Raw genomic sequence first — 13419 nt, 5'->3', positions numbered from 1 at the left:
AGAATCAACAGCTCTTACCCCGGGACAGAGCCTGCCCCAGGGCTCGCAACCCCAGGAATGCAGCTGCCCTTCTGTTCGAACCTCAGGTGGGCTGCATCCAGGTAACTGTGCTTCCTGTGCCTCACCTGGAGACAGAGAACTGGACAGACAGGAGAGAAGCGCCCACTTCAAGTCAGGCTGGAACCTGAGGCTACTGCCTGGGTCAGTGTTCAGGGACAGCCTGGGTCTTCCAGGCAGGCAGTCAGCGGGTTAGAGGGGTCAGGAAGTGCCTGGGCGGCTCTCTGCTGCCCCTTGTGGCGGCTGTCAGGACTCCCTCTCACAGAGCCACGGGTCTGATGTGGGAGGACCTTCCTGCCAGCACTCCATCACTTTGCTTTCCCCACATCCTCACTAAGCCACATCCTCTGCACCAGGGTCTGAAAGAGGCTTCCTTGGGCCAGGGGTGCAGAGGCGGGGCCCTCATGACTGGTCTCCATCCTGCCCCTCTAGTCTGCCCTCCAACTGCTACTCTAATCATGCCACTCTTTGCTTAGCACCTGCTCTGGCTCCCCCCGGTGCTCTCAGGTTCTCCACAGCCTGGACTTTGCTTCCCTTTCTGGTCTTACATTTTGGCCACCTCATCCCTGGTTCACTTATAAAACTGGAAAGCATGAAGGTGCCTTTGCATAGCTGTTTTCTCTGCCTGGGATGTCTCCTCCTCTCCCCCTCATTCAAATGGGAGCCATCTATTCTTAGTCTCCTAACTGGCCTCCTGCTGCCAGCCTTGACCCTTACAATCTGTTCTGGACACAGCAGTTAGAGGAATCCTTTTAAAAGGTGGATGACACTTCAAAAGTCAAGGCCCTGCAATGGCTTCCACCTCACTCAGGAAAAGCCCCAGTGGCCTACAGGCCCTGCCTAATCTGTCTCTGATAATTACTTCTCCACTCTACCCAAGGTGACACATATCCCTCATTCTCTCTTCTTTCTGTAATAAATAGAACTCCTGAGTTTTGGCTGGGGTACTAGGAGTCAGACTCCTTTACAATTGGGAATAGGCCATGTGACTAGATTTTAGCCACTAGGATGTAAGTGGATGTGTTCTGTGTAACTGCTTGGTAAGAATCCTTACAGGAGGGGCTTACCCTGTTTCACCCTTTACTTGTTACTGCTGGCTGGAATGCGAAAGTGATGGCTGGGGCTGCAGCAGCCATCTTGGGCTGTAAGGTGACATTGGGAAATGCCGGCCATGTGTGGCAGAACATCAAGATAGGAGTCTGGGTCACTCTTACCATTAAACATATTACTCCTGGACCATCAGTGGAAACTGAATTAAGAAGAAGCAAAATTAAAAATTTTAAGCCACAATTATTTTTAGTTACTCTGCTCTGGCCTCCTTGCAATTGCTTGATAATGCATGCAAGGCACAATCTTATAGATTCTATATATTTAACATGTCCTCTTGTTGTTTATTTTTCCACTCTAGAATATACGCCTCATGAAAGGACTGGATCTCTTATTTACTGTTGTACTCACACTGCCTAAAGGCTCACAGGCCCATGGTCTGTTTTAGTGCAAGGGAAGCTAAGAACGTTTCCTATATTTTTAAAGATTTATTAAGAATAAGGAGGAGAATGAGAGGAAGAGGAAACAAAAAGTTATTATTAGTAACATAGACTGTATATGGATCGCAAAGTCTAAAATATTTACTATCTGGCCTTTTCGAGAAAATGTTTGCCAGCTTCTGGCCTACAACATGGATGGCATCTACAAAGGCTCAATAAATATTTGAATGAAAGAATGAATATTTTAAAATTCAGCTTTAAATGACTTCCTACCTCAGGGATTCATTCAATTGCATTCTCTCACAGCACTGATAACATTTTATTTTGTTTACACTTCTGCCTTTTCTACCAGACTCTGAGGATACTTCCCACATGCTGTTCGCCTTTGCACTCCTTGGGGACCTAGAACACAGCCAGGCACACAGTAGGTGCTTAATGAACACTGAATAACTGTGCCCATCTTGTTCACTCAGCACTTAGCACAGATGCTCAATGGACATTTGTGCAATGAATGAACAAAGGATGAATGGAGACATCTAGAAACCCTCCCTGCCCTACACAGCTCCAAGCCTCCTGAGAACACGCAGTGCTGAGCCATCAGCAGGCACCTGTCCCTCTTCTAAGCAACCAAAGACCCTTTTTGCCTATAAGTAGGGATAGAGGCTTTGGTTAAGTCAAGGTCTAGTTAAGTCAGGTTATTCTGTCCAAAAAGTACAACTGTTGCCACCCGGTTTAAACAATTGATGATGGCCCAGTGGTACCATATGCAATTTTCAGGACTCTGATCAATGGACTGAGCTATTCATTTCTGCACCAACTCCCCTAACCACGCTGCCACCACGATTTTGGATAACTATGAGTTGTGACAGGATCGGGGAATTGTGGGACTCACTGTGAACAAGACATGAAGCCAGGAAATGAGGAGGGCAGGGAGCAGGGTTGAGGACTCTGGGCTGGCACCAGCAGATGAGGTGCTGGCACAGGGCTCAGGGCTGGTACTTCCTCCAAGACTCATTCAGGGGCCAGGTCTGAGCTTTACATCTCCTTCCTGTTCTTCGATGACAGTAGCTTTTAGACTGTAGTTCCCTGCCACTAAGTGGCTCAGAAGACAGTGCATGGAGTTGCTTTTTTCAGCACCAGTTCTTCCAGAACAGGCTGCCTTCGTTTTATCCAGAGCACTCCACGGATCAAAATGCCATTCATTTGATCTACTGGGAATCTCAAATTAGGCTTCAGGCCATTTAGGTGGTAGGTGGGAACACCTACTGGTAGACGGTGATATTGCAACCAAGCTCTATAATGCACAGAAATTGCAGTTGATACAGGCAGCTAAGTTCTAGCAGCTGTAAGTGTGAAATCAAAACATCCCTAGGTAAGAAATGTCATCCTTGTGGTCCAGCATGGAATAGCAGAGAAGGAAAAGGTCAGAAGAAAGGAGGAGATCTGACAGTGGAGGGGTGATTTTATCATTGAAGAAGTGCCATAAAATACTCTCATAAGGTGAAGTGCCTCATTTACTATAGATGTTTTCTATTTGAATGTTTTTTTTTCCTTCATGATGGTTATTCTCAAATTTTTAAAATGATGAGTAATGGTGAAGTAGGTCTTTCTTTCTAGAAATTCACTATACTACCAGTCTTGGGGAAAGAGCCAGTAAACAGAATATTTTAATAAGCAAAGGGTAGAAAAATCAGGAAGAAAAGATGCTCCTTAAATAATCATATGATCTGCTAAGTTTTGGTAGGAGGATTTTTTTCCCTGCAGGATGAGGAGAATTTGAGACCACGTTAGCCAAAGCCTTGCAGGGGCCAGCCAGCCAGCCAGCCATGACAGGGAAATTGTGGAGAGAGATAAGCCTTCTTTAACTCAGATTTCTGGCACAGAAATCTTGGGCTGTCAACCTTTCAAATTCCTTTCAAATTTAATCAAGAAGGCTTGTTCTAACATAAAGGAAGTGTTCAAAGGTCAGATAAAAAAAAAAAAAAAGGCTAATCCCAGCATAGGTTCTTCGTCTGAATGAAGAAAGACGTTCTTCTCCACCCAGTTGAAATATAAATAAATCCGTCCCTCATCATTGCAGGTGAATGATGCAATAGTGGTCACCACAAATTAAAGCTTCTTTTCTCTTTTCCAGACCAGTCCCCTCATCAGGGCTGTCCTGACAGAACACTTCTGTTTTCACAAACCAGAGCTGTCTCGTTCCTCTCTCCCTCCCACCCGCTCCCTCCAGGAAAGTCTCTGCACACTCAAAGCCAGAAACTCTGTGACCAGCCAAGACTGTCTACTTCTCATTTTCCTCCTTCTCTTTTCTAAGAAACGTATCATTATCCCCAGCTCAAGGGCTATTTGTAGCTTGAGCAGGATGCCACGGCTCCGGCCAGTACCTATTAAGCCAGAAAGCAGAGCTGTAAACAGACTGGTTGGGGAAAGGCTGGACTTCATTCTGGACACCATACCTTGAGGCAAACAGATCCAGTTCCTCTCCACTCTTTCCTGCATGAATGGCCTTGGGGCCTGTAAAGCTGACCACAGGCCTTGTACCCAGGGAGCAATAAAGGGACCAGAACTGTTGAATTTGGAATTGCTGCTAATGCTGGACAGAAACATCTGTGTCTTTGAACTAACCGGAGTAGTCATATAAAAACTGCACCAACATGTATCTCTTACAACATGCCAGGCGCTGTTCGAAGTGCTTTATACATATTATTGTAAGTCCTATAATAATCCTACAAGGTTGAGTACTACCATCGTCCCCATTTTACAGGTAAGGAAACTGAGGCCCATGAGAGGAGGCATCTTTTTTCTCTTCTGGGATCTCTGCTTGGCCTCCTCTCCCTCAATCCTTATCAACCCCCCGCAAATTTCCTGGAGTCCTAGATAAATAAAAGAATTTAGCATTCTGGAACACTCTGAAGACCACATTGGCTCCAGATGTGGTGCAAAAGTTTGCAGATGTGCAGGATATTCTTGGGTCGCAGGAGAACACAGCTCGGCAGTTGTGAACCTAAGCGGATCAACCCCAAGCCCGTGAGAACTCAGTCACTGTCTGGTGCACATGCAAATTCCCACCTTCTCTTTTTCCATGACACAAGAGCGGTGCTGCCCAGAGAACGGAAAGGGTGCTTTGGAGGAAGAGAACTGACCGCTGAGAGAGTGGAGGTGAGTGGGAGCTGCGGTCCCCGCGCAGCACTGCGGCCAGCCGAAGGAGGCACAGTGCCGGGCAGAGTGGGCCTGACGCACGCATGCCCGCCCAGCCCGCGCGCTGTCCCCTCGGCTCCGAACGTCCTTCGCTGTGTGAAAGGCTCCAGCTCACTCTTCAAGACCCAGGGTGCCTTCTTTAAGACCCCTTCCTGACACCTGAGGAGAATGCTCTTGGCTCTACACTACCGCATCCCTTCCTCTAAAGCAGAACAAAGGTACCTGACACCTTACGGCCCGGCTAGGAAGCTGTCTGTCTCCCCGACGCCACTGAGGCCTTCTCGGGAAAGACACCAGCTCTCTTGCACTTTGTAATCTTTAGGTATAGAATGAAAAAACCTTCCATCCTTTTTCTGGAAAATAGGGTGAGGTATCAACCAATCAATCAAGCATCCACCCATCCACCCATCCATCCATCCATCCACATTGCTGTATCCCCACTGTAGTGCCCAGAGCCTGGCGCATAGCCTGGTACATCGCTCAGGAGGGGTATGCTAAACACTGAATGAATAAGAGAAGATGGAAAATGTTCTTACCAGATTTCTTTTTCCCGACATGCTCCCTGTACAGGAAAGAATGGGGGTGGGGAAGAGGGATGAGTCAGTCTTTTGTGTGCTGATAAGACCTATTCCATTAGGAAACAGATGTTCCATCCCACAAGATCTCCAGTGAATGAGTAAAATCCAAGCCAGCCTCCGGGACCCAGGCTCTTTCAAACAGAAAGAATTCCTCTTAATTTTCTCGCTTTGCCTGGTAAGTGCCCTAGTGCCTTGGGGACCAGCATCTCCACTCTATTTGTAGAGTAGGTGGCTCTGGGGAGGAGATGATGGGCAGGGGGTGGGGGTAGGCATGCAGTCTGAAAACAGGACTCAGCCTCCCCCACTGCACTGAGCCTGAAGCCCAACTCATCAGGTACACCAGGGGCCTTGCCCCACTTCTCAGCCGTCCTCTCAGCCGTCCCCTGAGCTGTACACTCAGAGCAGAAAGCTCTTGGTGGCAAGTGGAACACACTAAAACTGGGTAGACGTCTGGATAGCAATGAACATGGCACATGTCCCTCAGGGTGACACAGAGAACACTACTGTGGGCTAGAATTCATACAGAATAATGAGTAATCGCTCCCTTACGCTTGTCAACCATGTTAGAGTTTATACATACAACTGCATTACAAACACAAGATTATAAATCGAGGTTTACAATGTACTTTTAAGTGAATTATCCCATTAGTAAAAGGCTTTCCAATGTAATAGGGTAAAGGGAGATGACAGGCTGTTTGGGCTGAAACAGATGTTGTGGCAACAGCAATATTAGCTAATAATTACAATTCAATTTCTAGTTAAGTGCTATTACCCTGTATAGGTACTTTTATTTTACTCATTTATACTCATAACCCTAGGAAACATGGACTTTTTAATGCCCTTTTTACAGATGAGGGAAATGAGGCACAGAGAGGTTAAGTAACTTGCCCACACAGCCAGGATCTGAACCTAGGTCTATTTAAATTTTAAAAAATTGAGATATAAATCACATACCATAAAATTCACCCTTGTAAAGTATAAAATTAACTGTTTCTTATATTATATTTTATATTTTATAAACAGAATATAACTTTTTTATATTCACAAAGTTGTACAGCCATCATCACCATCAAATTCCAGAAAATCTTCATCACTCCAAAAAGAAAGCCTGTACCCATCAAAGCAGTTACTCTCTACTCCCATTCCTCCCAGCACTTGACCACTACTAACATGTTTTGCTATCTCTAAGGATTTATCTTTTCTGGACATTTAATATGAATGGAATCATACAATAGGTGGCTTTTTGTGACTCATTTCTTTCATGTAGCATAACATTTGCAAGGGTCATCCACGCTGTAGCACGCATCAGTGTTTCATCCCATTTCATGGCTGAATAATATTCCACTATGTGGATACACCATACTTTGTTCACGTGCTCATCAGCTGGTGGGCATCAGGGCTATTTCCACTTTTTGGCTATTATGAATAATGCTTTTATGAACTTTGTACACAAGTTTTTGTGTGTTTATATATATATATATTTAATGGAGGTTTTGGAGATTGAACCCAGGACCTTATACACACTAAGCATGCGTGCTACCACTGAGCTATTACCCTCCCTGGGGCATATATTTTTTATCCCTCTTGGGTATTTACGTAGGAATGGGTAATATGGTAACTCCAGGCTTAACTTTTAGGGAACTGCCAGGCTGTCTTCCACAGCGGCTGCACCATTTTACGCTCCCACCAGCAACGTATGAAGGTTCTGATTTCTCCACATCCTCGGCAATGCTTGTTGCTACCTGTCTTTTTGATTCCAGCCATGCTAGTGGGTACCTCACTGTGGTTGGGACTCATATTTCCTAGGGGCTAAGGATGCTGAACATCTTTTCGTATGCTTATTGGCCATTTGTGTATCTTCCTTGGAAAAATGTCTATTCAGTGTCTGATTTTAAAGTCTGGGTTTGTAACCACCACGTAATAATACTTTTGATGTAACTTTGAAAAGCAGGGAGGGGGAAACTAAGCCAAGCCTTGGAGTCTGGAGCTGCCCTTCTGTGTCTCTGGAAGGAGCAGCAGGGCCTGGCCCCGGGATTGGGCTGGGCCAGTCAGTCGTGATGTCCTCCAGCCAGGCATTACCCAGTGAGGTTCCATGTCACTGCCCCTGTGCAGGGGACAGTGAGAGTGACAGTGGAACATGCCAGCTCACGCTTCCTGGCACTCATTGTGGACAGGGTCCTGGTCAGAGTGCTGTACCTGGACTGACCCACAGAATCCTCACCACAACCTTGAGGGTCACTCCATTTCGCAGATGGAAACACTGAGGCCCAGAGAAGCGAGGCACCTTTCCCAGGATTGGAACCCAGGAATCCTGGCTGGAGCTCCCTCCCCTGACCACACTTTGGACCGTCCTGTGGGTGAAGTCACCCTCTTCGCTGTTGGCGTCCAGACATACCAGCAAAGGTCTCTTAAGTTTGCTTCCATGTAAAGCGCCTTCTCTGCCCAGTGCCATCCAGGCCTGTGACCTGAGCCATGGTCTGGGACTCCTGAAACCCTGGCTCCTACCCTTCCACCTGCTTCTGCTAGTTGTCCTGCTGTCCCAGCTGGAGTGGGCAGTGAGGGGGGGAGGGGAGGGGAAGGGGCGGTGGTGGGGGGGAGTGTCTTGGGTTCAAGCAGCATGTGTGGACTCAAGCAGGGATGTTATTTTCTCTGTGTGACACGCTTGGGATGGTCCCACATTTTCCCAGGCATGGCAGCAAAAAGCATGGCAGCAAAAACCATCCTCTCAGAGCACCATTTGGAACCTATCACTTCTTTCCTTAGAAATTGCTGGGAAAGACACCCAAGTTCCATCTCAAGCCCTCACTCGGGTCTGAGCTTCAGAATCCTGACCAAGGGACCAACCCCACTGTTCAGCTGCCCTCGCCGTTCACCACTCCCTGAACAACCACCAAGGCCCAGCTGAGCCCGCCTGCGGTGGCCCCCGAGCCCCCTCCTGGGCCCTCCACAACCTTCCCCTGCCCCCCCCTTCCTCTCCCTTCAGAGTCTGGCTTAAGGACAGGAAGGCATCACTAGGTAAGCACCCGCCGTGGGCCCGACACTATCACTAGACTCAGTGAGCAGGATGCTGCTTAGTCCTCGCAACCAAGATGTGAGTAAGAATAGCTGTGCCCACTTTACTGCTGAGGAAACAGAAGCTCAGAGATGTCAAGTCACTTATCCAAGGTCACACAGTGGGAAACAAAGAGATGGGAAACTTCTCTTTCCTACCAGGAAGCCTCTTGGAAACAGACACATGTACACTAGACACGGTGTACCACGAACCAGACACAGCAGAATGCTGGTGAGTTTATCTCAGCGGTTACTCTGTGCCTTTTTAGTACAGTCCAGGCTGCCATTTTGTACTTTTAGCTGATGTTCTATTTGCGTGTATGTGTTTGTGTATGCCCACGCACACACGTATCCACCTGTTCACACAGCCCTTCCCATCAGCGTAGGAGCCTCCTGAGGGCAGGAACTATTTTTCCCTTGTATTCTTTCTTTCTTTTTTTTTAAAGATATGTGTGTTTTTCTTAATGTGGGGGGAGGTAATTAGGTTTATTTATTTATTTAATATTTGGAGGAGGCACTGGGGATTGAACCCGGGACCTCGTGCATGCTAAACACGCTTGAGCTATACCCTCCACCCGCCTTGTATTCTTTCTAAAGGAAGGAAGGGAAGTGATCATTAAACACGATAGCTTGTGGGTTTTTTTTTTTTTTAAATAAATGGAGCAAGAAGATCTCTTCTAGCTGATCAAAAGAGTAAGAAAAAAACTTTGGATTCTCACCACACGCCATGTGTTGAAATGAATTCTAAACGACTTCACGAGTAAATGTTAAAAGAAAAGAAAACCGAAAGCAATCAATTACCTAGAAAAACATTCAGGGAACTATCTTGTGTCTGAATGGGGACCACCCTTCTTAGCCTGAAAGAGGCTGAAAGAAGTCACAAACGAAAAATGGTCACCAGATGTGACTTCGCCAAAATATAAAACGTATGTCCATCACAAAATCCAGAAATAAAATATAAGTGCATAATGAAAGGGACAAAGGTTTACCACAAATATGGCAGAGGCTAATTCCTTACTATTTAAACAGCCTATACAAATCAATACTAAAAACAGTAAAACCAGCAGAAAAAAAACAAGCAAAGAGATTTCCCCCTTCCAACTATGAGGCAAGAGCCTCTTACATTTTTTTTTACTGCCCATATTAAAAAAAATTTACATGTATGTACTATTCATTGTTTCTAAGAACAGCTTAGAGCTTTAGCTTTTTAAACTTACATAGTTATCAAAGGAATAAAGCCAACCACAAAATAAGAATCAACAAAAAGCAAAAATCCAATCACAAAGGACAGTCAAATGTGCTTACACGTATTCACTCACTCTTGAACTTTAATGCCAACCAGCCTGTCTCTTTTCTAGCTCAAGAAATGCCCACCGGCCCTCCGACTCCGAAGGCAGGAACTGGGCTTGTTTTTCTGGGCTTTCAGTGTGGGTGGCAGTTGTGGGAAATATTTGGGGAATGAAGACATTTGAATGAGCTGATCCTGTCTTTGCTGGTTTTTGCCCTGAGACGTGGGGGAAGGGAGGGCCATCTGGAAGGCCTGCGAGGAAAGCCTCTGGTCTTCCTGTATGAGGACAAGCATCTCCACGTGGTACCCACTCCTTCCCAGAGACGCACAAACATCCAACACGCCAACTAGCTTCTCTCTTACTGGCTTGAAAAGATTGTAGAACCCAAGCATCTTGGCTCCGGGCAGCCACGGGGGTGTGAAAACTGTGCATCTACTGTGTGCCAGGCGCTGTGCTAAGCACTTCACACACATTAAAAACCCAAGCTCATCATGACTGTGGGCTCTGCATCCATGGATTCAACCAAACTTGGAGTGAAAATGTTTAAAAAAGAAAAAAATTCCAGAGTTCCAAAAAGCAAAACTTAAATCTGCTGTGGGCCTGGCAACTATTTGTAAAGCATTTACACTGTATTATGTACTATAAGTAATCTAGAGATGGTCTTAAAGTATATGGGAGGATGTGCGTAGGTGACATGCAAACATTCCGCCACTCTGTATGACCAACTCGAGCACCTGTGGATTTTGGTATCCGTGGGGGATCCTGGAACTCATCCCCCTGCTGATCATGAGGGACGATTGCACTATCATTCCAATTTAAGAAGTGAGGAAGTGGACTCTCTTTAAAAGTATAAAAACAAAACTCCAGGAAACTAGGGAAAAGGTCTATCCTTTGAATTATCAAACATGACTCCCTGGGGGGCTCTGCAGGATTTCAGCCCCAAACTCCAGCTGATCATGTCCTAATTTCCCCACCGTTATTCCACTTCAGCCTCCCAGTGACCCCCTAGGGTGGGCGGAGCAGGTGACGGGGTCTCATTTCACAGATGCCCTAAGTGAAGCTGAAGGGGAGGGAGGTGATCGCTGTGCCCAGGCGGGACAGCTGGCTGCTCGGCCAACAGACTGCAGGCTCCCTGTGGGCACAGACTGCGTGTGTCATGTCAGCTCTGTGTCCCCCGTGCCTAGCACCTCGGCTGGTACCTATTTCCTGAATGAATGACCACTGCAGGTGCTTCTGACAGGGAGCAGCGCCGGGTCCAGAAGGCCCAGTCCAGTGTTCTTCCTACAAGCCTAAGGTGGGGAAAGTCCTCTGTGGCCACCAGAGAGCCTGACAAAGCCACCACATAGCCTCCTCGATGTCCCAGCTCCTCTAGAAGGCTCGTTCCCACCCCATTTGCCAGAGTGTCCCTCCTTCCTACATGAAGGTGCCCAGACTCTTCTCAAGCACAGCTGGCTGCCCCTGGCCTGGCTCTCTCCCATTTTTCTCGGTAAACTGGGCGGATGCCTGCTCAGGGGCTGGGAACCCACTCACCCACCCTCATCAGGCAGGAGGCCAAAGACATCCAAGCATTAATGTTCAGAAGGGTCTCCTGGGCAGTGGTGCTTAATCTTAAGTCCATGCATGGGATTCGGCACAACTGAGAACCTCTGAAATTAGGGGCATTTTTCTTGGGAGCAGGAAGAAAGCTCTTATTGGATTCTCCAAAGGGTCCGTCCGTGATCCCCCAAAGTTAAGATCTCTGGGGACGCTGAGATGAGGTAGAAGAAAATTTAGATGTCACTGAACCCTGTGGCCCAAGGAACCAGCAACCGGGTCAGATCTGCCCTGCAGGGGGCTGGTGTTCCCCTTCCTTCTGCCCGTGCGAGGAAGGTGTTACCAGCCCATCTCACAAGCCAGGAGACTGAGGCACAGGGGTGCCAGCCTAGGGACTGCACAGCTCGAACAACTCTAGGAGCAGAAACAGCTTGGTTGGGTGTGCAGAGAAAAAAGATACCACGGGCTACCACTTTTTGAGCCCTTGGCAAGTTCCTGGAAATTTTACTTGCGGCCGCCGTTCCATTGTCACTGTAACTGTAAGGCACACTGCCATCACCATTTCACGAGGAGAGAAATCAAGGCCCAAGGCTACAAAGCCCATGTGTAGAGGCAGGATCTGAACCTGGATGTACCCTGTTGCAAACCCAGACTCTTCCTCGGAGCCTTGTGTGGGAGGCACACGCTTGGCAGCCGCACAGAGCAGACCTTAAGACTCAGGAAGACCCGGGGAAAATCACCTTCACTGCTTCCAACTGTGTGACCTTGGGAGTCTCTTTCATTATTCTGAACCTCAACGTCCTCATCTGTAAAATGGGGATGACAGCTCCTACCTGGCAGTTTTGTGAGAGGATGGAGTGGAAACTGAGCAGTTCCATATCCTTTGATTCTCCTCACCTAGAAATTAGAATTGAAGCCAGGGACTACAAGCTGAGCTGGCAGTTCAATGCTGGAAGCCTGGAAGCACTGTAGACCCGGGGCCCTTGAGAATATTTCACCGTGTCTCGTCATGCCGATAAAAGCTGGGTAAGGTTTACCAGGCACAAATGCTAAAGACACCAACAACAGACATGGTAGCCACGATGGGCTGCAGACCTGTTAGCAGATTTACACTTGTTCTGCATCTTTTCAAAAAAAAATTATGCGTCGGCAAGGCGTTTCCTTGTGATGTTCTGATTCAAAAGGTTTACTGCGGTCCCTTGCGGAATGGCATCCCCACGCTTGTGTGTGCTGGCTCTGAGAGGCTGCATTCACTTGCTCTGAGCTTGTCACAGAAAATGGTACGTACTGCAGTTTGCTGACCGCAGAAAGTTAAGTTTATCGTCTGTGTTAAACCGCTGATCCTGAGTGATCAGCTCACTACTGTGACCTCTGAGCTGGACCCTGCATGTTGCTCATGTACATATACAAATGGCCTGATTTCACATGGTAAAACTCTCTGATGCCTCCTCCTTAGAGGCCTCTTTAAAAAGTAAGCTTTGTGACTTTCAACAAATTCACTTTCAGAAAGCACATGAGTCTTTCTAGCTCAACCTACATACAGTGTTTAGCACACGGACATATAGCCAACATAAGCCTGGGTCCTTACTGCTGTTTTGGGCAGTGAGTTGAGCTCAGAGCTAAGAGAAGCAGCTCATACTTCTCCTGTAACAGAACCTGGCTGGCACATCTCAGCCCTTCCTGATGGGGCCCAGATGGACCCCCAGCCTTGTCGGCTCTTGCTCCTGTGACCCAGCACAGCCCCGGTGCCTGTGGTCTGTGTCCTCCTCCCCTACTGCAACTTCTCCACTAGACAGACCCCTTCTTTCTGCAGACACATGTAATGCCTTTCCCCAAAAAGGGCTTTTAAGAAAAACACCATGTACCTGTCAGTGTTTCACGCTGGCCGGGCTATTGGTGCCATCAACCCTCGGTGTGTAAAGGCTGGCAGGCAGGTGGTGTGGAGATTCTGTGCGATGTGCACTGTGCGGCTGGGGAGATGCACTGAAAGGCACCTGGGAGTGGTGCCCATCTACGGCAGGGAGAAGCGAAGCGGAGGCAGGGCTGGAGTGAGGATCTTGGACAGCTTTGCAGTCTGTCTGCCCAGGATCAAATTCTGGTCCCATCATTCACTACCGATGGGACCTTGAGTGGGTCTCAGTCACTCACTCATTTACATCACTGATCGTTCTGAGCACATTGACCTTCCAGGACAAGGCACACAGTCCCTGCCTCGAGGGCCCGCCG

At 47.6% G+C, this 13419-nt stretch overlaps 1 protein-coding gene across 1 annotated transcript in view; it reads right to left on the bottom strand.

The window, feature by feature from the left end:
• SH3PXD2B (SH3 and PX domains 2B) overlaps positions 1 to 13419 on the bottom strand; it is a 96108-nt gene that overhangs the window by 24072 nt on the left and 58617 nt on the right. Inside the window, exon 6 of the mRNA XM_010972316.3 lies at positions 5279 to 5304. Coding sequence (XP_010970618.3) covers positions 5279 to 5304 — 26 coding nt within the window. The remainder of the gene's footprint in view (positions 1 to 5278; positions 5305 to 13419) is intronic.

Source organism: Camelus bactrianus, chromosome 22 (assembly GCF_048773025.1).
Source record: "Camelus bactrianus isolate YW-2024 breed Bactrian camel chromosome 22, ASM4877302v1, whole genome shotgun sequence".
In the NCBI taxonomy this organism is placed as follows: domain Eukaryota; kingdom Metazoa; phylum Chordata; class Mammalia; order Artiodactyla; family Camelidae; genus Camelus; species Camelus bactrianus.
This window is presented reverse-complemented; position numbering and strand designations above follow the sequence as displayed.